Source organism: Enhydra lutris, unplaced genomic scaffold, assembly GCF_002288905.1.
Source record: "Enhydra lutris kenyoni isolate GAN:26980312 unplaced genomic scaffold, ASM228890v2 scaffoldscaffold8, whole genome shotgun sequence".
Classification (NCBI taxonomy): domain Eukaryota; kingdom Metazoa; phylum Chordata; class Mammalia; order Carnivora; family Mustelidae; genus Enhydra; species Enhydra lutris.
This window is the reverse complement of record NW_019154092.1, coordinates 39472274-39495035: the sequence shown is the minus strand read 5'-3', so window position 1 is coordinate 39495035 and position 22762 is coordinate 39472274. Positions and strand designations below refer to the sequence as shown.

At 52.8% G+C, this 22762-nt stretch overlaps 1 protein-coding gene across 1 annotated transcript in view; it reads right to left on the bottom strand.

Annotated features, from left to right (window-relative positions):
• The window catches only part of LOC111142641 (ring finger protein 165), a 98379-nt gene extending 80234 nt beyond the window's left edge, over positions 1-18145 (bottom strand). Inside the window, exon 1 of the mRNA XM_022495954.1 lies at positions 18085-18145. Within this exon, the coding sequence (XP_022351662.1) occupies positions 18085-18145 (61 nt within the window). The remainder of the gene's footprint in view (positions 1-18084) is intronic.
• Between the last annotated feature and the right edge of the window lie 4617 nt (positions 18146-22762).

Genomic DNA, 22762 nt, shown 5'->3' with positions numbered 1-22762 from the left:
GGGTTTGATGCCAGCGTGGAGGGTGTCTTCTCCCTTCCCACCTTGAGGCTCTGTGAAGCCAAGGTGGGGGGCGTGCTAGCCCACCCACCACACTCAGTGGAGAAGTGCACACACCGGACAATCTTTAATGAGGATCACAGCAAGGCCTAATGTACAGGTCTAAGAACCAATTGAGGCAAAGGCGACTTGTCTCCCAATATCTATTCTCTCCTTCTATGGTAACAGAAGCCCCAAATTTGCTGGCACATGGCCTTCCAGAATGAAGACTACATTTCCCAGCCTCCTTTGCAGCCACACATGGTCATGTGGGTCTGTTCTGGCCAATGGGATGAGAGTGGGTGCTGGGCAGCCTGGCCTCATGTGCTTCCTGCTTTCTTCCTCCATCCACTGCTTGGAAAGTGGACGTGGGGGTGCACCATCCTGGACCTGCAGAAAAGGGCCGCACCCTAGGGAGGGGTGGAGCAATAAGAGAGGAGGTAACTGATGCTTGACATCGAGTACCCACGGACCATGCCTGCCCAGGACCACTAACTCCAGGCTGTTCTAGAGAGTTGCTACCTCCTTTAAACCCCCTTTATTTTGCATCGCTGCCTCCAGAGCCAAACTTACACCCTAGCGAATAAACCAGCTCCACTCGGCTAAGACAGAAACGTCTCCATAGCAGGTGTTGGCAGATTTGAGAGACCTGGTCCACCTGAACTAAGCTCCATAAAAGGGGGTTGTGCGCTCCAAACAGCTAATACAAACGTAGACTGCATTAACACAAGTGTGGATTCTCGACTGGGGAGGGCTTCCGATGGAGTCCATGCTGGCTTCCTTCCCATTTTGTGAGCTTTTATGAGTTCATCAAAGCAAGTGCCCTGGATGGGGCCTACAGCCCCTGAGGAGAAGGAAATGAAGGTGTTTGGCCCAAAGAAATGAGGAGGTTTGGCTCAGAAGTCTCCCCAGCAGAGCCCTGCCAAAGCTGCCAAGAGCCGATGGTGGAGAAGGGAAGGCCCAGGCCTGGGAGGCAGAGGCCATAAAGCAGCCATCCTGGGACAGGCCCACGAAATGCAAGGGGAAAGGCAAGGGGCAAGGTCACCGCCCATGGGCCACTGCCACCCATCAGAGCAAGATGAGGGTTCCTTGTGTGAGTCAGATAGGCCCTCATCCTCCACAACACATCTCCTCCGCTGACCTGCAGGGACAGGGTCTTCCAGGCTACCGGTGGAGAAAGATCTGTTGTATTCTGTTCCAGAGTCTCCCCCACGCCAGAAAATAGAGCCAGCCCTTGGAGGAATGCTGCTTAGGTCCATGGAGCATGAGGGCTCCTTGAGCACCTCAAGGTCTTACAGATCCCTACCCCAACATATGCAGTAGCCTTACTCTCTGCGGAGGGCTGCAGTGTCCGTGTGCCTCCAGCCTGCCTCCAGGTTGGGAATACTGCCTCAGGTCATAGAAAGGACAGCCATGTCCAAGCCGCATTTAAACCCAGGCCTCAGTTTCAAGGCCATGAAATCTAAAACCACTTCTTGCAACACCGCGGTTTTCTTATCTTTCAATTGGCTTTAATAAAATATAACCCACAGATCCACGTAAGATGCCTGAGAGGTAAAGCCCATGCAGCCCTCCGAGGGAAAACATTCACGAACTAATGCCTCTCTCCTACTCGGCAGGAGGGTCTCACAATGCTGGGGGGTCCCAGGGGTGCAGAGAGACAGCCTTTGCAAACTCTTCCATTTTGCTCAAGACCCAACTTCATTCTTTGCTGGCCTTTCTCCTGTCCTTTTCTCTCCAGAAATCCAGGGAAGGAAAGCCTTTGCTTGGAGCAGGGGGAACCTTGAGGGAACCACCTTGGCCGACCCACAGACCAATACTCATCTAGGCAGGAGTGTACATTCCAGACTCTGGCATTCCCAAGCCCTACCCCCTGGCTGGGGGAATCTGCATTTTTATAAGCTCCCAGATGATTCTTACTTGGCATAGGTGAGTTTGAAGCTCCTTGGCTGGGTGAACCCCCGGCCCTCCTCCCCCAGTGTCTCTCTCCCTGCCCAAGTGGTCATGCTTCCCCACCTTGCTCCCTGGGCCTACAGACAGGCCCACCTCCCGGGACATCCCTCACCCACACAGCGCCAGCTCGGGGAACTCCTGGGCCTCCGGTCTCAGCGCTGCTGTTGCCTTCCATGATTTATGACTGTGACTCCCACACACACTTCGGAGCAGGAAAACCCAGTGCACTGTTCACAAATTAAATCCAGCCCTCCTCTCCTCCCAGGTAATGGGCCCATCTGATGATAGAAGAGCTTATAAACAGCTATCATCAAATTAATCTCCATGTCAGAGAAATAATAGCAGTTGTAAATAAGGCTGAGTATGCCTGGCTTCCCGGCTTGTTAGGACACTTCATAAAACAAGGCAGTAACATTAGTACTGCATGGTCTCTTTAATTCCCCCAGCCACTGGGGTGCGGAAACTGAGCACTAAATGAAGGGTCTTCCCGCAGTGGCAGGAGATAACCTCAGCAGAGTAGGGCTACTGGCCACTTCCTGGCCTCATTGCTTCTTCTCCCATCTCTGCTCAAACTGTTCCCATAATCGCCACTGGGGTTCTCTGGGTTGGAGGGAACTGCCAGCCACGCTCACTCTTCTCCATGCTCTTCACGTGGCCTTCCCACCTCCCTGTCCCCCCTCTCTAGCTTCCTGATGGCATGGTCCTCAGCCTTCATCCCAGCTCGAGCCCCGCCTCCTCCAGGAAGCCCTCCAGGCCACTTGACATCCAAAACGGGCTCAGGTTTGCTTTATCCATCACCAGATGGCTATAGTGGACAACGCGTCAACTCAGCTGTGCCTCCCGCATTAGCCCACACAGACTCAGCCCGTCCTGGGCCTCAGCAAGGCCCCGTGGAGAAAGCAGAGCCCCGAGGATAGGGACAACTAGGTGTCGCAAGGCCCAGCTCTGAGGCAGGTCTGGGTCCCTTAACTTGGCCAGACTGACCAGGGCATATGGAGATACCCAGGACTTGCGGCTTTATCCCGACTGAAGGTCTCCACCTCCTTTTTTGGACTATTAACTGTGCGAACTCAGTGACAGTGGGATGGGGGCCTCCTCGGGCCCAGGTGGCATGTCAGGGACAGGAAGGAGAAGAGATCTCATCTGGAGACATTCAAGCTTGCCTTTTGTCAGAGAATGCGAGCAGGTGTCACGGGTGTACCTGTGTGTGTGCGTGTGTGGGGGCGCTCATGGTTATGTGTGCATTTATTTACATCTATGGGGGGGGAGAGTGCTGTATGCTCTGATCCAGTACGGATGTTAGTGAGTGTGACTGAGTGTGTGTGCTGTGTCCTAAGGGTGTAGGGATTGTGCATTACGCGGGGACTGTGCGGGGCTGAGTGTGCTGGGTTTGAGCATCTGGAGGCACTATTATGTGAACAGCAAGTGTGATGTGGATCGTATGTCAAACGCAGCTGACGGCCAAGGGGCAAGGGGGCTCACAGCCAGGCAGGGAGAAAGCCCACCCTGCAGCATTGGCACAAGGTCATAAATACAAAAAAGGTAGGAGGGAAGTCTTAGGCAGAGTAAGGCTTTGGTGAAAGGCCAGTCCCTCCAGGGCCCCCTTCACTCCCTGGCCACTGGCAGAGCTGCCCCCGGGGCTGGCCAGCAAGGGTGTTGCTAGAGGGAGTGACCAGCTCACCCCTGACCTCCTGATCTCAGAGATCTCTTCAGCAGATAAAGACAGCCCTCCTACGAGGAAGCCTCAGGGCAGGGGAGGACTTGGAGATGGGCAGTCACCGGCGGATGGGCCACCTTCCACGGCCTTTCTTAGCCGCCATTTCCCTTCTGTATAAGGAGTTGCTGGGGGCTAGCCTTGAGCTCCATGACCCCAGTGCCTGGGCCGGCATCTCCCAAACAGTCTCCATGCACCAAGTTCAAGGGCCGTTTTAGGACTCGCACGTGCACACACACAGAGGTCCATGGTCACAGAGCGTGGGGACATGCTCCGGAGGCAGAACCAAAGGGCTCCTGTACAGTGCCTTCAGCATGCTCACACGCATTGGTGCTCTCCACCACAGGGGTGACGCGCTGAGTAGTTTGCTCATTGGTGGAATATGGACTCTTCTGAACAGCTCAGGGGGTCCCAGGGTCTGTGTGGATAGTGTGGCAACCGCTAGCCCCGGGCCCTACTGCAAGGGTGGGCTCCAGCCCCACCCCCCACACTCACCACATCCCCCTCACCTTGTCCTCCTCTGAACCCCTCCTGCCCTCCCAGCAGGAGGTCAGAAGGTGGGGGAGGCTATTCTGCCCCCTCATGGTTTCCCAGGGAGGGGGCTATCAACCATGTTTCCTAGGCCTTCAAGGGCAGGGCCCTGGGCTCGCCCTCAGCCCTAAGCTCAGGACATACACCTCTGGGGAGAGTGGGTGCCCCTCCTTCCCAACGAATCCAGCCAGACAGCCTCCATGCTGATCCATGGGCAACACTGCTATGCTAACACCCAGGAGTGACAAAGCCCCAGCTCCCCCCGCAGGACGTGGTCCTCATTCCCAGACCTGTGGGGTGGGTGGCTCTCTGCTCCTCAGCCCACCCTGTGCCCCCAACACGCTGCCCCCACCCCTTCTCCTGGGCGACTGCAGGCACCCCTTAAGACTCAGCTCGGGGTCACCTCCCCCAGGCAGAGAGCGCCCAGTACCCACCTGGGACCTTCCTGCATACTGGGTCTGTTTTGGGTAGGGAAGGAGCTCAGGAAAGTGGCTGGCACAGGTGAGTGCTATGGGAGCATTTGCTGGTGCTTTTGTTGTCTCTGTTCTTGTGTGTGTCTCCAGTGCCCAGGGCACATGCTCCGTGCACAGCTGTCAGACGAGCTGAACAAACCCACCATCAGATCTCTCAGCCTCATCATAACCCCGTTGGGGGCCAGTGCGGGGGCGGGGAGGGTGATCAGCACTATTCCCATTTTACAGATGAGAACACTTTGGCTCAAAGAAGTTTTTCCTCCTCCCCTTTGTTCCCCTTACCAAATTCAAAGAGCCTTTTGGAAGCAGGCAGAGGGTTCTGCATGTGGCAACTTCCTAGTAGACAGCCACATATGACAAGAGTAGCCCCATACTCCGTGCCAGGCGTCAGGGTGGACACCGTCCATCCCCCTCATTCCATTCTCACTCAGCCCAGCGGGTCAGATGAGCAGCCATTCTGCAGAGAACAGAACTAGTGCCCTGAAAGGGCTGCCCACTTCAGAAGGGGCCGCCAAGCCCCCAGCTCCCCTCGGGTGGCCTCACCCTCTGCAGGTGCACCCGAGGGATGGCATGTGCACCCGCTGAGGCCCTCCGGCAGCCCTGCCACACAGGGGTGGGAGAGGGGGCAGAGAATTGCCGGGGAAATGGCCAGGGCCAGGGGAGATAGCAGGGAGGAAGGGACTGGAATGGGTGGCGTGACAGTGAAATGAGAGAACCCAATGGTCCAGAAAAGAAAAAGAAAAAAAAAAAAAAAAGACGAGGATGACAGCCACAGGACTCTGAACATTCACCTCTTGGATCAGATCGGGGTTTGTGTCGGGGGGCACGTGGGGGGAGGGAAGGCAGGCCGACCTGATAGCTCCTCCAGGCCGCGGAGGTCCCATCTCCCTCCTGGGGAGAAGCTCCAGGTCTGCCTCTTCCAGGACTGGTTTTTTCAGGCCTCCGTGACCTCTCCCCATCCCGTGCGCCAGCCCTGACCAGTTGCCTCCAGGCTGGACCATGCTTTCTAGCCAGCATGACCATCAGCTTGGCCCTCCGTGGAGCCCAGTCTGCATTCTCCACCCACTTCAGGTGTGCTCAGGGGTCTCTCCAGCGAGGCCAGGAGCCAAGCTCTCTGTGCTTTGGGTGCCCATCTCAGTTCTCATTAACTGCTTCCGTAGTGATGCTGAAACATCCCTGGCCCTCTCTTGCCTGGCCCTTAGGACCCCCTAGACTGTTCCAGGGTTCCAGGCCCGAACAAACAGGGTGTGTGTTCAGAGGGGACAGCAGGAGCTGGGAACCACCACCGCTGGCTAAGCACCGGGTTCCAGGTGCCTCGTACTTCATTTGTACGTCTCCCCTCACCTCCCCCCTGTGCTGACACCCACAACCATCATCTCCAGTTGTAATGATGAAGGGATGAGGCTCAGGGAGGCCCAGAGTCACCTGGCTAAGCCAGAACTGAACCCAGGATTTCTGGATGTCGACATCTGTGCACTTCTTGCTACCACTTACTGTCCCCGGTTGTCCTCAAGGGCCAGCGAGCAGAGCCTTGTCCTGCCCGGGAGCAGGCCTCAAAGTCAAGGAAGACCTCTGTTTGGGGCGATGAAAAGGTTTTCAAAGGAAAAAGTGGTGATAGTGACACAGTGTTGTGAATATACTCAGCGCCCATGAATTGTTTGGTTTACAATGGTTCAAACAGCAAATTTCATGCTCTACTCTAGCTCCCCCTTATCTGCAGGAAATATGTTCCAAGACCCCCAGTCGATGTCTGAAACCACAGATAGCACCAAGCCCTATATATAACTGTGTTTTTTTCCTACACACACACATACCTGGAATAAACTGAATTTATAAATAAAGCAGAGTAAGACATTAACAATAGCTAATAATAAATTACAACAGTGGTACTAATGCACTCTAATAAAAGTTACGCGAATGTGGTCTGTGTCTCAAAATATCTCACTGTGCTGTACTCACCCTTCTTCCTGTGATGATGTGAGGTGGTACCAGGCCTGCGTGAGGACAGGAAGTGAGATGAAGGACACGGGGCCCTAAGATGTAGGGTTAGGCTGTCACTGACCTTCTGACCATACGCCAGAGGGAGGATCATCTGTTTCTGGACTATAGCTGACAGTGGGTAACTGAAACCCTGAACTGAAAACCTCAGAGAAGGGTGAGCCGCTGTGTACAATTTACTACAGTAACAGTGAGAGTCTTTTTAGAGTCCTGAGGGGAGCCCGGCTGGGTATCCGCCACAGGAAAACCTCCCTCACATGCTTTCTCATGGGATTCATGTCCACCTCCCCACTCGGACCCTTGCTCCCAGTCCTGGCTCTCCAGGCAAGGGAAACAATATGGCAGATTGGCAGCCATATTGAAATACTATGCTTTTCTCCACCCAGTCAAACCCCACATGGTCTTCAGCCTCACCCAGTTGTGCCTTCAACAAAGCATCCCTCGACCACCCCTGTCGGAGCTGCTAGAGCTCGGGCCGCTTCCCACTAGCCTTGGGTCAAGACCCAAGAAGACCACTGGCCCCTCAGAGTCAAGAGACCCAGGTCCCAATCCTGACTGCAGTGCTCGGGAGCTGGCTTTGCAACTCTAGCCACTGGACTGGCTTGGGTTTCCAGCTCTGTGAAGAGATCTTGCCTCACGGGGCATGCTTCGTATCTTCCAGGGCAGCACCCGAAAGACAGAGGGGTGTGAAGCAACCAGCCCCCAGCCACAGGGGTACAGTCTGGCCTGCCCGCATGAAATACGTCCTCGGAGTCCTACATTTTCACTCAAAAGTTCATGTCACGTTTGTAACTGGTGACTTAAGAGTTCTTTGTCTAGTCTAATATAAAACCCCCTTTTCCCCCAGATCTAGTAGTAAAACTGGAAATCATGCTATGTTTACGCTGGGGCAAGGCAAGGCCCTTTTTGCCTGGAGTCAGGGATGCTCCCAGAAGGCAGGCCAGGACCACCCCGCCATGGTGAGCGCAAAGAAGGACTCTGTAGGTACGGACACAGATTTCGTGTGTACTTATGAAGCGCAGCCCCTGCTGAGGAGTGGGGACAGTGACAACAGGGCATGTCTCTAACTTCTTCCTCCCATCTTCCCATCCTCCACGCTCCTCTCCTCTGCCTGTCTCCTGGGAGAAGCTTGGACCCTTCAGGATGTGGTGAGGACAGAATGGGAAAATGCCCCCCAGGTTCCTGTCTGGGCTCCTCACCCACTTTCTCCATCACACTCCCAGCTCACCTGGCCAGGGAGGGCCGCCTGGCTGTTTTTCCCTTCACCACCTGTGACCTCTCTTCCCCTCCCCGCTCTCGCAAGCCCCCTCCTCCTGGCAGGGAGAAGGCTTTCGGCTCCTCTGGCTCTGGCAGGGCCCAAGCTCCCTCCCACAGCCTCTTGCTGCCCTTCCCTCTTGGCCTGGCTCCAGCTTTGCCTCCCAGGAGGAGGGGGGCAGCCTCAGCATCCATCCCCTCAGCCGAAGAAAGTCCAGAGGTGCCGCTTCCCAGGCCCAGCTTCCCTCCAGAGCAGCGGACCAAGCTCCCTCTTTGGGCCTGACTTCTACCTACGTCTGGAGAGACATGGGCCCGCCAAAGGGGAGGCCAGGGCCACAGGCCACCTAACCCGGGGCTCAGGAGGAGCTCTGGTGAGCTCTGACTAAATTGAGGCCAAGGCTCTGTCCGGCTGCCTCAGCACCAAGTTGGACACGCAGGCTGCTGAGCCAAGGGTGACTGGCCGTGCGGGGAGCCTTGAAGAAAGGTCTGCGCACTCCGATGTTCTCCCTGTCATGCCTCACCTTCCCTAGAGCCAGATTTCTCAACTCTGCTCAGCAGGGCCCTTTCCTGGCCAGTCCGTTCCCTCTCCACCTCCAGGGAATATCCTGGAGGCTGAGGGCCTTATTGGGAGGATCATCCTTTGGCTTAAGGAAGACTCCTGGTATCTCCAACCCTGAGGGCGGGGGGCAGCGGAGGAGAGGGCATTAATCCATTACCATCACAGAGTTCAGGAGCAGGAGAATTGCTCTAGGAGAGGGGGTGGTCCCAGGAGACAGTAAGGCCCTATGCACTAGGGAGGGGAGGCATGGAGGCCCCGGCTTCTGGGGGAGCAGAGCCCCAGCAAAGCTGGCTGTGGGGGGAAGGGGGACACTCGAGAGCGCCTCCCCCTGCCTCCACCCCACCCCCACACGCTTCCCTCCCACTCCCGGCCCCAGACTGGGAGCAGCAGCTGTTGCAAAGCTTCCTGCCCTTCCTTGAGACAGGTGTTGGCCAAATTCTCACTTCCTCCCAGCGGAGGGCTCCTCCACCCCCTCTCCACGTGGCAGACCGGTGCTGAGTCAGCAGTCAGGCTTCCTCTCCCAGCTGCACCCCGCTACCTGGGGCAGTGGCTGAGCCCTGATGGGACAGGCCAACTGATGGGTGGCTTCCCAGAGCACCAGCCCCCCTGTCTGGGCTGGCATGCCCCAGTGGGATGTTCCAGGGAAAGGATGCAGTAGGGAACAAGGGGAACTTCTCACTTGGAGGGCAAACCCAGGCAGCAGAGCAGGCGCCCCCTGAGCTCAGGCCCTGGGCCAGGCCAGACTCCCTGCCTCCCACAGTGCGACCTGCTGCCCAGAGTTGCTTCTGGGCGTTAAAGAGCACACGGCTGCTGCCCCTGTGGAAAGTCAAAGAAGCAATGGAAGGTGCCTCTCATCTAGGGGAAACCCCAGTGTTTTCAAGCAGGAAGGGGCCACGAGGCCATTAGCTCCCTTGGCAGATAGCAAGTGAGTGCGCAGAGCCGGTGGCCGGTCACTGGGGCAGGGCAGGACTGTGAGCCCCAGCTGTTCCCACCCCACCCAGCACACCCGCCACATGGCCTTTCTGAGAAATGCCACTCACTATTGCTACCACTGCCTTAGGCTGGCTTCTCTCTCTGTTTCCTACCCATCGCCTCATGGAACAAGTCCTATAAGACAGACACCATGGGTCTATCCTCCCCACTTGACTGTTGGGCCAACTGAGACCCAGGGGAGAACATTGACTTGCCCAAGATCACAGAAGTCTGTGGCAGAACAAAGACCAGCACCCAGCTCTCAATAGTTTCTGCAAACCTTCTTCCTTCCCCAATCCCCCTCTGACCTGCCCCCCCTTCCAGCTGTTCGGGCCTATTGATGGGAGGGGCTGAGGGGGGGCAGAAAGACTTCAGAGCTGTCAGCTCCAGCCCCAGACCTCTCCTCCCTGGTGGCCCCCAGCACCCCTGTAAGCCAGGGCCACGGGAATGCCTCCCATGCCACCGAGCCTGGAGAGCCATGGCTCACGGGGAATACGGTGCAGCCAGTAACAGGGATGCTTGTCAAAACAACATAGGGAGGCATGGAAAGGCTGTGACACGTTACATTTAAAAAAAAAAAAAAAGGAGACTACAGGGTTGGACATTACTGTGTTTGCAGCTTGACGAAAAATATACACATGTATGCACAGAAATGTGGGAGGAACTTCACTGGCATGATCTCAGACAGGGGGACACCTCAGAGATATTTCCCCCCCCTTTGGTCTATTTTCTAAATCTTCCAAAATGTCCTTCTAGTCCTTCCATGAGGGAACCTAGATGGAAGTTGTTGAGCACCCAAGCTCCTCTCCCTCACATGCGCAGGGCCAACCTTTTCACCTTTTCTGCAAACCCATGAGGCCGTGACCCTGACACTTGCCTGCCTTGGAGTCTGTCTTCTCTAGAAGGGTGAGACTGGATGAAAATCATTCAGACTGAGATATCAGGGCACAGCAGGGCGCAGCACCCCGGATGTCCACGTCACAAGAGAGGCTATGGAGAGAACGGCCTCCTGACTAAAGATGGCATGTGTACAACCGGATAAGGGGTTTCCAAGACTGGAGAGAGAGGTTTTTGAGGAGTTGTCATGGAAACATGAAGAATTTTTACTGAAGTGAATTTCCTAACCCCACCGGCTACTTAGTAGAAGTCTTTAATCCTAAGACAGGGCCATGGTCTCCTTCCTTCTGTCGCTCTTGGCATCTCAAACTCACTGAACTCATCTCTCCCTGAAACTGACTGGTGCTCCCATCTTCCCGGTTTGTCTTCATGGTCTTACACACTCCCCCACACCCTGAGACCTCCCTGCCCTTCAGCCTCTCCGCCAGACTTGGTTCTGCTCACTTCTTATGGTAAAGCCCCTCATGAGAACAGCCCTTGCCATCACCCAGACCTCTGCTGTAGGCTTCCATCACCCCTGGAAGCATGTCGTGGCCTCCTCCCTGGCCTGAGCCCCTAGGCCCCCCACTCTGTCATCAGCGCCACCATGAGCTGTTGAAATCCCACTCTCCCCAGAAAGCTCCCAATGGCTAAAGGGACAAGTTCAAACTCTCCCAGAGCTTCTCAAGGCCTTCCAAAACTGGCTTCCAAGTACCTTCCGGCCCTTTCTCCCACATTCTCTAGACCTTGTGCTGCTTAACTCCTAGAGCTATGCTTTGGAGAGAACCATTCAAGGACAGACAATGGTCCCGGTGCCTCCTGAGGCCACGCAAGGCAGCAGACCTGCACACATACCCCTACAAACACACACACACACACACACACACACACACCGCACATACACAGCCCTCCCCGTAGGCACTTCCTACCCTCACCACATCAGCGGAGCCCCTTGGCCTTAGCCAAAGTCTCACTCCTTCCCCACCCCCACCCAGAGCCCTTCTCCCTCCTCCTCCCTGCTGAAGCACACTACCCTTTGCGGCTCATCTTAACCCCACCTCCTCAGCAAGGTCGTCTCTGAGACTTTATCTGATCCCTCACGAATTAATTCCTACAGTTATGGGGGACGGAGGGCAGCCACCTCACAGGCCAGCCCCCTCGCAGGCCCTAGGCACCTGCTACATACCAAGTAACTTTGAATAGTCTAGACACACCCTATCAGGTATCAGGATGGTCACTGTTCAGGTGATGCTCAGAACAGTGGTCTAAGTTCACCCTTCAAGGCCAAGACGGGGCTGGGACTTAACCCCTGGACGGCCCCAGGCTCTCTCTCCCTCACCTGGTCCGGATGTTCTGCTGTCTGTTTCAGTGCTTTGGCATAAAACATCTTCGCATCCGGTTTCCGAAGCATTTATCTCCCAGTCTCGGCATAAGCCGCCCTTGGGAGGGCAGGCACCCCGATCCTTTTGTATCCCCCTTAACTGATCCCCAAGGAGGTACTCAGTAAACACCCATTAACCACATGAACAAACAAGTGAGTGAGTGAGCAGATGGATGAATGACTGAGCACACGAAGTCCCAGGCATTGCGAGCGGGTTCCGCTGCAAGGTTACAGAGGTCTGCCTTTAGTTCTTAAGTCATCCAGAAAATCCTCAGCACCTGTGCAAGGCAAGCCCTCCCCACCCTTCTCCCCCAACTCTCCTGGAAATAGATCGGCTCCTCTGTGGCTAAGCCATAATGGAAGCTAATAAATACTGATTCCCATTCATACTACATTTAGCCAGGAATTTTTAAAGAGCTATTTAGACCCACAGAAAAACTAAGGCACAAATGTCTTGCACACTTGTGCAAACAGTAGTCAGGTAGGACTGAGGTCCAGAGTCACACCCTGACAGGGAGTCCAGGGGCCTGAGTCTACTGGCCAGGGAAGGGCCCTCACAACGCACCTGGATCCACACGGACTTGTTGCTTTCCTAGCTAAGGAAACCAGTACGCTGTTCAGGGGGGCACCTTGGGGCTGTTTATTTAAAGATGGGAAGGATGGGGGGGGCAAGGCTGGGGTGGGGCAGGAGGTGAGCAAACTGTAAGACAAAGAGAGGTGACCCACTCTGTGTCACCTGCCTCTTAGAGCATCGGGGCCCTTGATGGTCTTTCCCCCTAATCTTGGCTGGTTTATGGATAACTATTATTTCAGAAAACTCATCATTTAAGTGGTCCTTATCTGCTGCTAGTTTCAAGAGTCCTTTTGTTTGAAAAGACGACTGGCAAACGAGAGCTGTGCTTCATCTCTCTACAAGGTCTGTGGTGTAGGATCTAAGTAACAGATGGCTTTTCCAAAATCCTGGAGTCAAAAGTTATTAAAACGGATATGTGTCAGATGGTTGAGAGAGTAGACACAAAGTACAATGGCTTTGTAACGATTGGATCATCCAGTCAAGGGGGAAAGGGCTTCTTCATCTGAATGTGTTTCTTCTGACAATCTGGGTGAAAATAGAGCATGATTTGATAAATTGCTGAAACATGACTTCCCATTAACCCCACTAGCTTTCTATATTATTACTAGGTTACAAGCCCATCCTTGCAATTCTGACATACATCACACTAATCGAGAAAAAGAGAATCTTAGAGCCGGTTAACATCAATGTAATAAAAGCCACTGCTCTCTAGGACAAAAACGAGGGTCATCACCTGATTTGGAGGGTAGTTTTACCACTGTTGAGGATGGGAGGGAGAATGGTTGCTTTTGCTTTCACAAATAGGAACAAAATTAAAAGTTTCATGTCAATCGAAATAAAAGAAGGAGGAGGAGGAGGAGAAGCAAATAACAAAAACAAAAAATCCTTGAAGGCCTGCATAGCTCTTCTCGCACCAACTACAGCAGGAGCCTCCTCTGGGAACGTCCATGTGTGTCCATGTGTCACAGTAAATCAGCTCAGTTCTCCCACCCAGGCTGGGGAGAGCACCAGAACAAAGGGCCAGAGCAGAAAGGGCAGTAATGGGAGGAGAGGAGAGTCCTACCAAGCCACAAAGAAGGCAAGGCAGCACTGGCCAGGCAGGGTGCACCTATGTGGGGAAGCAATGCCAGCAGAGGGGCAGAGGAACCCTAGGACACAGGCCCAGGGAGAGAGGAGGAGGTAGGGCCCAAGGAAGAGCAGCTCCAAAATGATGACCCTTTGGGGGAACCATGAATTTCTTTAATCAACCCGCTCCCTCGGTGTCTAAAATGCCTCATTTAACAAGACTTGTTCTGGGCTGAAACTGAATAGGTGTAATTGACAAATGCTTGAATTTGGGTTCCACTCTGGGGGAAAAAATACCTCTCCACTGGCTTCTCAAATGTAATTACGGAAAACAGATACACGTTAAGGGCTCTTCTTCCAATTTAATTTGGGGGTAGGTCCCGATTTCCCTCCTGATCCCCACCCCACCTCCTTACACACACACACACACACACACACACACACACACACACACACACACACAATGGCAGAGATCTGGCTTTCTTTCTCAAGTGAGGCACTAGGACCACAGATGAGGCAGCTGTCCGGGAACTAGGCTATAATCAGCTTTGACTGGCTTACAGCCTACAGAGGACACAGACCCTCTTATTTCTACAGTAACAGGTCAGGCTGCTGACCCTGGGATAAATGTGGCGGTGGTCTGAGTTGGTTTCTGTTCTCAACATCTTCCTTATGCAGGATCTCAATGCAAAACTTACACTGCAGGTCCCAAGAACTTAAAGAGGCACATATAAGAAGATGCTTTAAAATTCTAGACCATGGCTTCAACTACATGTAACATATTACCCCTGGCATGATTTGTAAGGACAGTAAATCAATGAGACAGTAAAAGGAAAAGTTAAAACACAACTAAAAATGGGTTTTGCAGGCGAGTCTGAAATGCTACAGATTGCTAGTTAAGAACAGTATCCCTTTTCTCAACCTAAGTGTTACATCCCCACCTCTTCCCCAGCATCACAAGCTGAGTGCCCTGTAACTTTGAAACTATGGTGAAATGCGCAGGCTGCACAGGTGACCAAAGATAGGGGTTGTCTCTAAACAGCTGAGCTGTTTCGGTGTGTCAGGGCAACTGACCTTTCCCATGGCCCCAGATGTCTACTGTAAAAAGATATGGACTAGTTGGTATTAAAGTCACCATATCTGTACCACCAAAAAAAAAAAAAAAAAAGAAAGAAAGAAAAAGAAGGAAAGGAAGAAAGAAAAAGAAAAGAAAAGAAGACAAGAAAAAGAAAAGCAAGGAAAGAAAGGAAAAGGAAAAAAAAAAGTGAAAAAAAAGGCATTCACTCGAATCTTACAATGGGAGGTGGGAGTGGTGGGTGGGTGGGGATAGAAAAGCAAGGGGGGGGAATCTAAACAGCAGGATACGACAATAAATGGGAAAACAGCAAGAGAAAAAGCACACTAGGTTAATATAGGAAAACTAGTTCTTTATTGAGAGATTGTATATTAGTATTAGTGGATTCTGTGTGTAACAATGTCATCATGCACACGATACAAAAAAAAAAAAGGCTGGGCCCACCATGCTTCGGAGGGAGCAACAGAACAAAAGCAGCGTACAATGAGCAGATGGCCCGGGCTACACGACCACAGTACGTTTCAGCAGGGTGACACCTCTAACCGAGCGCTGTACATTGTCAACTGGGGGATGTCAAAAAATACAGATCATGCTTTAGTTTTAGTACAAGAAAAGGTGAAAAAGATACACAACCAAAAGGATATTTGATACAGAAAAAATTACCCACAAAATAAGAACAGGAAGTAATTCAGCACAGCAGAACACGCTATCCCTGTTTAATGGAAAACCATTTTGCTGGGGATTCGTTTTTCTTTCTTCTTTTTTTTTTTTTTTTTTTTTTTTTTGCTCTTCCTTTTTAGATTGCCAAGTGGCAATCTGGGGCAGCCACTTGGGACTTTATTTCGGAAGGGCCCTCGAAGTAGGGACCTTATTCTTACATCACTGCCGTCGTTTTGTTTCAGTTTACAAGCAGGTCCAGGCCGGTGAGGCAGCAGAAGGGAGCCGGCTGTTAAAGGGGCAGTTCTGAGGGCCGGGGCGGATGTCCAGAGATGCTCTTGACATCGTACCCTTAAATAATTAAGATGCCATGGCCGTGGCTCCCCCTTCAGCCAGGGACCTTGCTGCACCAAATTTTCAGAGGCTACGGAGTAGCGGCAACTGTCATTTCATCAGAGATTTTCATATATATATATATACTTAGTATTTTTTGCCTCCGACTAAATGTACTCTCTTCACTTATGCCTGGGTGTTTGCCAAGAAACCAGCTGATGGCCACCCAGGTAAGTGGGAAATGGGGTGCCGGAGCCTCCAAGCCAAGGCAAAAGGAATCCACTTAACAGGGATTTACAGTGCAATGTACTCAGCTAAACAAGATGAAGATACAAAAATGGTTATTTCTCTACATCTATTCTGAAATGGCCTACATCCTATACTACTACAATGGAAACTAAAAAGAACAGACTTAAGCTGGCAAGCTATCTAACAGTTTTACAAGAAGATTGTGGTGTAGGACCTTGTTGGGTTAAGCATTAGTATCCTCTATCGAAAGGTCATGAATTCTTATCTCATTGTGCTAAATTTTACCCACAGCCCGACTCACCCTCCACCCTTGAATTTCCTGTGGGCGTGTTTGCCATGAAAGTAAACTTTGACTGACTGGGGCAGAATTTATTGGGGGGTGGCGGGGGGGGGGGGGTTTGGGGGGAGGAGAACATATCAAAAATAAAATTTAAAGGCAGCGGAGCAATTTGAATTTCAAACCGTAAAATCGGTATCCTGCAATGGTATTTAGAGATCTGTGGTATTAATGAGGATGATAATGATTTAATCAGGATAATTATACTTTCAGGCTCAACATCCTTCTTAATCATTTTTGAATTTCTGCCTAGTGTAATGTTCCCCACCCGTTTTGAGAGGAAATGCCAAGTAAGAAGACATAATAATTGTGTGTTGGGGAGGGGGCTGGCATTTCCAGGGAGCGCTCACCCGGCCCACGCCCCCGTCCTACTCCTCACACACCCCCTCCACACCCCCTCCACCGCTAGGCCGGCCTGAGATAGGGATACTGCCGCTTAAATAGCAATGCTTTCCTCAGATGGAGACAGGAGATGGTTAAGAGGGGTGTCACAATACAGCTAAATGCGGAGGCAGAAGGGTCACAGCGCACACAGCAGCGAGTTGACCATTCACTGAGCTACACAATGAAGAAAAAAAAAGATTTGATAAATGCAGAATGTCATCATTCTATCATCAACACAAAAAAAACTGCGGTTCAAACAGGCCTAAGGGGGCCAACCTTGCCTTTTAGGTTCTGGGGAGAGGCGTGGGGCTGGGGACAGCTGGGCTGGAAGAAAGAGGGCCGGGCTTTCATTTGCTTGCCCAATCGGGCCCCTGGGGCGCACTACAGCGCTGGCCCCGCGACCCCACCCCCTGCTCTGACTCGGTGGAGCAGCCCTGGTCGCAAAGGGAAGACATCATTCTGGGCGGGAGGGAGGGGGGAGTGGGGGAGGGCCTTAGCCAGCAGGGATTTAAGCAGACTTGGAGTGGGAGAGGGTAGCAGAAACATTTCCAAGAAGAGAAATGTGAGTCCAGAGGCAGAATACAAAAAGAAAAAAAGAAAAAAAAAATGAATCTAAATGCATCTCGAATTCGCTCTGGGAGGTGGGAATTTTTGATTAAAAGAAAATGGAAGAAATGTGGAGGGGGGGTGGGGAGAAGAGGGGGAAACCAAGCTATTGTTGGAGCAGAATGTAAGGGAAAGGGGATGTGGGGAAGGGGACCGTGCAAACACACCCCATATATCACAGTTAAAAACAAAGCCGGCGCCGGCCTGCTGCTTTGTCAACGCCTGCCCAGGGCAAAGGCCTGGCGTGGGGGGCGGCTTCCCACTTCATCCGCACACAGCGGAACACCCGAGGGCCGGGCACCCCGCTCCGGCCGGGACCAGGGGTGCACAGCAGTGCACGTCTGACTCCGAGGCGCACACACACTTACACACGCGCTCACATACACACACACCCAAGCATTTTGAATCCATAAATGCAACTGTCATACAAAGACAATGGGGGGGGGGTGTAAAAAGGGCGACACAAAAAAAGGGTTAAAGGGCAGAAAAGGATGGGACCGGACGGGAAATCGTGTAAGTGCCCACCGGAGGGTGGGGGCTGGGGCACGGGATAGGGCAGATAACCAGATCCCAGCTAACCAGCCAGCGGTAGCGATAACCAAAAGATGAAGGCATACAAACACAAAAAACACAAAAACATACATATGCCTCAAAAAAACCAAGTAACAGAAAGCCAAGTACGCTTGCACACACATACACACGCGCGCGCGCACGCATACAGTCATGTATCTCTCTCCTCCTTTCGATCATACAGGGCTAGGTATTAGGGGAAGGGGCTGTGATCTGGGAGAACCGCGTCCACCGCAAAGAATAAAAAATGGGGCTGGGGTTGGGAGGGACCCAAATTCGCCAAACCCTAACTTCACTACAAAAGCTCCCACGAGGGCGGCCACCCCCACACTGGGGGTCCCCCAAAAGGGAGAGGGGAGAAGCCACCGCTCGCCCTGCGTCCCCGCGGGTGTGCCCTAAGCCCCCCGCCGCCCGCGGCGCCCGCCCCCGCCCCGGTGCCTGCGCCGATCCACGCTCCGAAGCGGACCCCGAAAGGAAAAAGCGATACCTCTGTTTCGCACAGAGCCAAACACTGGAAGCACGAGATAGCCGACGTGGACCAGGACCATCCTGGCTCCTCGCGCGGCGGCGGCGGCGGCGGCGGCGGCGGCTGCGCGCGGGCCCTTTGTGGCGCGGCTCCGGGGCGCGGGCGCGGGCGGCGGCGGGGCTGCGGGAGCCGCCGGGGCGGGAGGCGGAGCGCGGGGCGCGGGCGGCGGTGGGGCGGCGGCTGGCGGGGAGACAGATGGCCCATGGAAAGGCTCCCTTCCCGGCCCCTCTCGACATTCAAAGGCGCTGGGGCCGCAGCTGCCGCCACACAAAGGCGCGCGCAGCCAATGGGAGCGGAGCGCAGCGCGGCGCGGCCTCGCCGGAACCGCGGGGGACAGCGGGGACCGCGGGCGCGCGGGTGGCGGGGCGGGGGAGGGAGGGGTGACGGCTGCGAGGGCGCGGGCGGCCAATAGCCGAAGCCCGCGGCCGGGCGCGGGGAGGGGGTGGGGGGAGGTCAGCCCCGCGGGGCGCGTGGAGACTGGCGCGGGTCCCTGGCCGCCCGCAGGCCGGCGCGCGCCCGTGCAGCGCCCCGCACACACACCCGGGCGGCATGCGCACGGAACGTGCACACACCGAGGGGGACGTGCACCCAGCCATGTGGAGGTGCGTTCGTGCGTGCGGAGAGACTGGCACGAGCGCACCAAATGCACACGACCCGGAGGTCCTTGCACACCGCGCACAGGTCACTCGGGGACGTGCGCATGGGGGCTGGCGCACGTGCAGAGCCTGACTGCAGGCACAAGTGAAGGTGGAAAGCGAGCGAGCAGCCGCACACAGGACCCAGGCACTGACACACAGACATGCACACACCAAAAGCCTTGTTAAGGCAGGACACGTGCCAAGAACACATTCCCAAAGACACACAGAGGGGACACACAATGCAGATATGTACAGTCCCAGGCTCCCTGCCCGTGGCAACGCTTTGTTGCTTTTGCAGAGCACAAAGCTCACAATAATTATTCGCTGAATTGAAATCCACTCATACACTGAAGTATGTGCGTGGATTCCATACAGAGACACACTCACCCAGAAAACCCGGACCACTTGGTCACCCTCCGCCCTGCTCTGACACGCCCACTTCCTGGGCCCGGAGGGCATGCATGACATCAGGGCTAGCAGGCTCCCTGGCATTCACAGTGGAGGCACAGTCACAGTGTCACATGTGGCCCGTGGCTGGCCTGCCAGGTACAGGCACGACAAAAGGGAAGAGGCTTCCCCCTCACAGCGGCATTGTCAGGTGGACTGCTGAGACTGTGTCCATGCACGCTCAACCCACGTGCTATGAAAATTCCCAGCACAACCCCAGACCAGGCTCACAGTCCACACCCAGGCCAGAATCCACCTGGGTAGCCCATCCACAGGTGGATGGATGGAGGACACTTCCGACGTTGGGACTTCTCTCCAAAACCCAATGGCTCCTTTATTTAACGGTAAAAATAGGTAAATGGTAAAAATTAGATGGTAAAATCACAGTATGTGAAGCTAAAAGGAACCCAATACAACCCAGGCTCCTGGATCATTCATTGAATACGTGATGTATTTGTGTCAAGGCATTGGGGGGCCATGCAGGGCCCCCCCCCCAACATCCCAACCCTTGTAGCACAGAGGGGCCTCTGCACTGTAAACGCCATCACCAGAAAGCCTGCTAGGTGCAGACGTGGAGCTTAGCATAGGGCACTGGGAAAGGGGACACCTAGTGGGGGCAGCTAGCCCATTTGGGGGTATGGGTGGCAATTGGGTTTACTTCGGAAAAGTGACTTCTAAGCTGAGACAAAGAATGAAGAACGGCAGACGTGAGATGAGGCAGACCCAGGGCACACCATTCACTCCCTCCCAAGCATACATAAACCTCAGACCTCTTGCCCCCAAACGCCTGCGGCTGCCCCCAGAGAACTCAGAGATGAAGTGGGGGGGAACCTCCCACCAGACCTAAGCCCCGTTCTTGAGGGTCATTTCAACAAGCTTCTGCCACCATCTCTTTCCTGCTTTCATGATCTGTCAAATAAACATAATGCCGCCATTAGTAAAAATCTTAAAAATGAGAAGACCTTAACAAACACCTAACTACTAGAAGGTTTTCCTGGTCTATTTCAGGCTTTGCCAACATGCATAGAGACCAGATTTGTCATTGAAATCTACATATTTTTTATTCTGTGTTTTAATATGAACATTTTATCAGAGACATTTCCCCATCCTTCTATACAATTATCTTCATAATTTTCATTTTAAATGTTTTCATAGCATTCCAACTAGTGAAGTTTCCGTGAAATCACTTAATCATGCTCTATTCTTGGGCATTACACTTGCTGCATTACTAGAGACCACACAATAAGCTTCATGCCTATAGCTTGCTGCTTTGGTTGAACTGTAAGCTTAGAACAAACTTCTAGGGCTGGCACTCTTTTTGTTTTTTTTTTAAGATTTATTTATTCATTTATTTGAGAGAGAGTATGCACACAAGCAGGGGGAGGGGCACAAGGAGAGGAAAAGAGAGAATCCTAAGGTAGACTCCCTGTTGAACCCACCAGGCGGGGCTCCATCCCAGGACCCTGAGATCATGACCTGAGCAGAAATCAGGAGTAGGCTGCTTAACAAACTGAGACCCCCCAGGAGCCCTTAGGGGTGGCATTCTTAAATTGACAAATATGGAGAAACTGTATGGGTCTTGCTACATATTGCTCATGAGAACATTAAACTCACTGTCTGTACTACTGGGATATGTGGTGTGCCAATTTCTCTGCAACCTTGCTAGCTTTGAGTAGGGAATTCATTCTCTCTCTCTCTCTCTCTCTCTCTCTCTCTCTTATCTGACTTTATACTCACAAAGGCTTATATCACTACCTAATCTGATCTTGATAGCAGAGTGGTTAGACTGTAAACTCTGAAACCAGACTGCCTGGCTTCACATGCTGGCTCTGCCACTTCCTAGGTTGGATAAGTTACTTAACGTCTCCAGGCTTTGGTTTCAATATCTGTAGAATGGGCGTGATCATAGCAACCTCCCTCATAGGATTAATGTGAAGACCAAGTGAAGTAAGTACTTACAGAATACATACAATAGTGCCAGCAGTTCCGCTCTTAAGTTCTTGCCCCTTTACTGGTCCATCTCTCCTTGCCCACTAACCCTCGCCCTCCTCCTACTATTTATGATTGCCTAGTTAAAGCACTTAGTGTAAATTGTACCATATATGGACCATCCATCCAACAAAAGCAAATATCAACGAGTTCCCTGTAAACCCAGGGAAATCATGAGTCCAGTTACTAACTGCACCCTTCTTACACATCAGAGAAACATAACAGACAGATGCCCACATTCACCAGTATTCACACACAGGCATGAGCCTCCTGCTGAGAAGGAACTATTCTGGATTAAGAGGAGGAGTTTCATTACCAACGAAACCTTGGGTATTTACCCAGTGGTATTTACCATTCCATTACCATGCATCCAGCTGTGTAATGGGAGTAATAATGATCCCTGTCAGACTACCTCAAAGGTGTATTGTGAGGATCCAATGAGAAGATAGCTGTGGAGTCTGTAAAGAGTACAGAAAATTCTAGAAACATAAATTTAGTGGAATCCCCAAGAAAGAAATATGACTATTGTTTTGCCCATCTCCTTATCTTATGGATAAGGAAACCGAAGCTCAGAATTGGGGTCATGAACAAGGGTGCTGCCATTCCTGGCTGAGTTAGAACGGGAATCCCTGTTGCCTGGCATTGCTGCTACTTTCCACTGGTTCTCCATCACGCCAGGATGACTGTTTTCCACTCTCCTTCCCATTAGTTAATGTCCACAGAAGTACAATGATGCAGATTCCTGAGAATAAATAGATTTGTAGAAATATTTCATTCATTGTGGCTTTCTCTTTATGTGTGCTTCCGCCCCTGCCAAGTCAAGACCAAGAGCAAGTCTGCAGGCTTAGCGGGAAGATGTATTTAAAAACTGGAAGGTGAAGGTCAGTCTGTAATTCCTGATCCAAACTGGAGAAACATGGCCCACTAAGATAGAGATAGCACCAACACCTTGGACCTTGACCCACACCGGGATTCCTCACTCTCTTTTGCCTCCACCTGGGCCACCCGCAGAGGGGAGGGTCTACAGATCTTCATGTTTCTGGGGCCCAGGTGCATCTGTTTTAAGAACTACTCCTCTGGAGCCCAACATTAGATCTAAGTGATGACCACCGTTGCCCTTTACTCGACAAATTGAAGCAAACCCAGCACATCCGCCTCATAGACATGAACAGTTGTCCAAGGCAGACAACAGAAAATCTGCTCCTCTCCAGCTTAGGCTGGCATCAGGTAGACCCAGCTTTGGAAATCTGTGCAAAACAGCTGGACTTCGGTAAATATCCCTCTGTGATGGGAGTCACAACATCTTCTGTGCTCAACAGGGCAGGAGTTCTAGATGCAGCCTCCTCCCATGGAAAGAGGCACAGTGGGGCACTGATGAGGACTGGGGAGTCAGGGCATACCCTTGAGAAAATAAAGAGGGATCCCAGAGAAGCTGCCCATTACCAGGGATGACCGTGAGTTGGGCAGAAGCCAAGCTGGGCTTGAGTACTTGAGAAATCCTTCAGGACAGAGCAGAATTGAGAGGCACCTAAAGGGTGGGTCCATTTGCAACAGGCTGAGAAGAT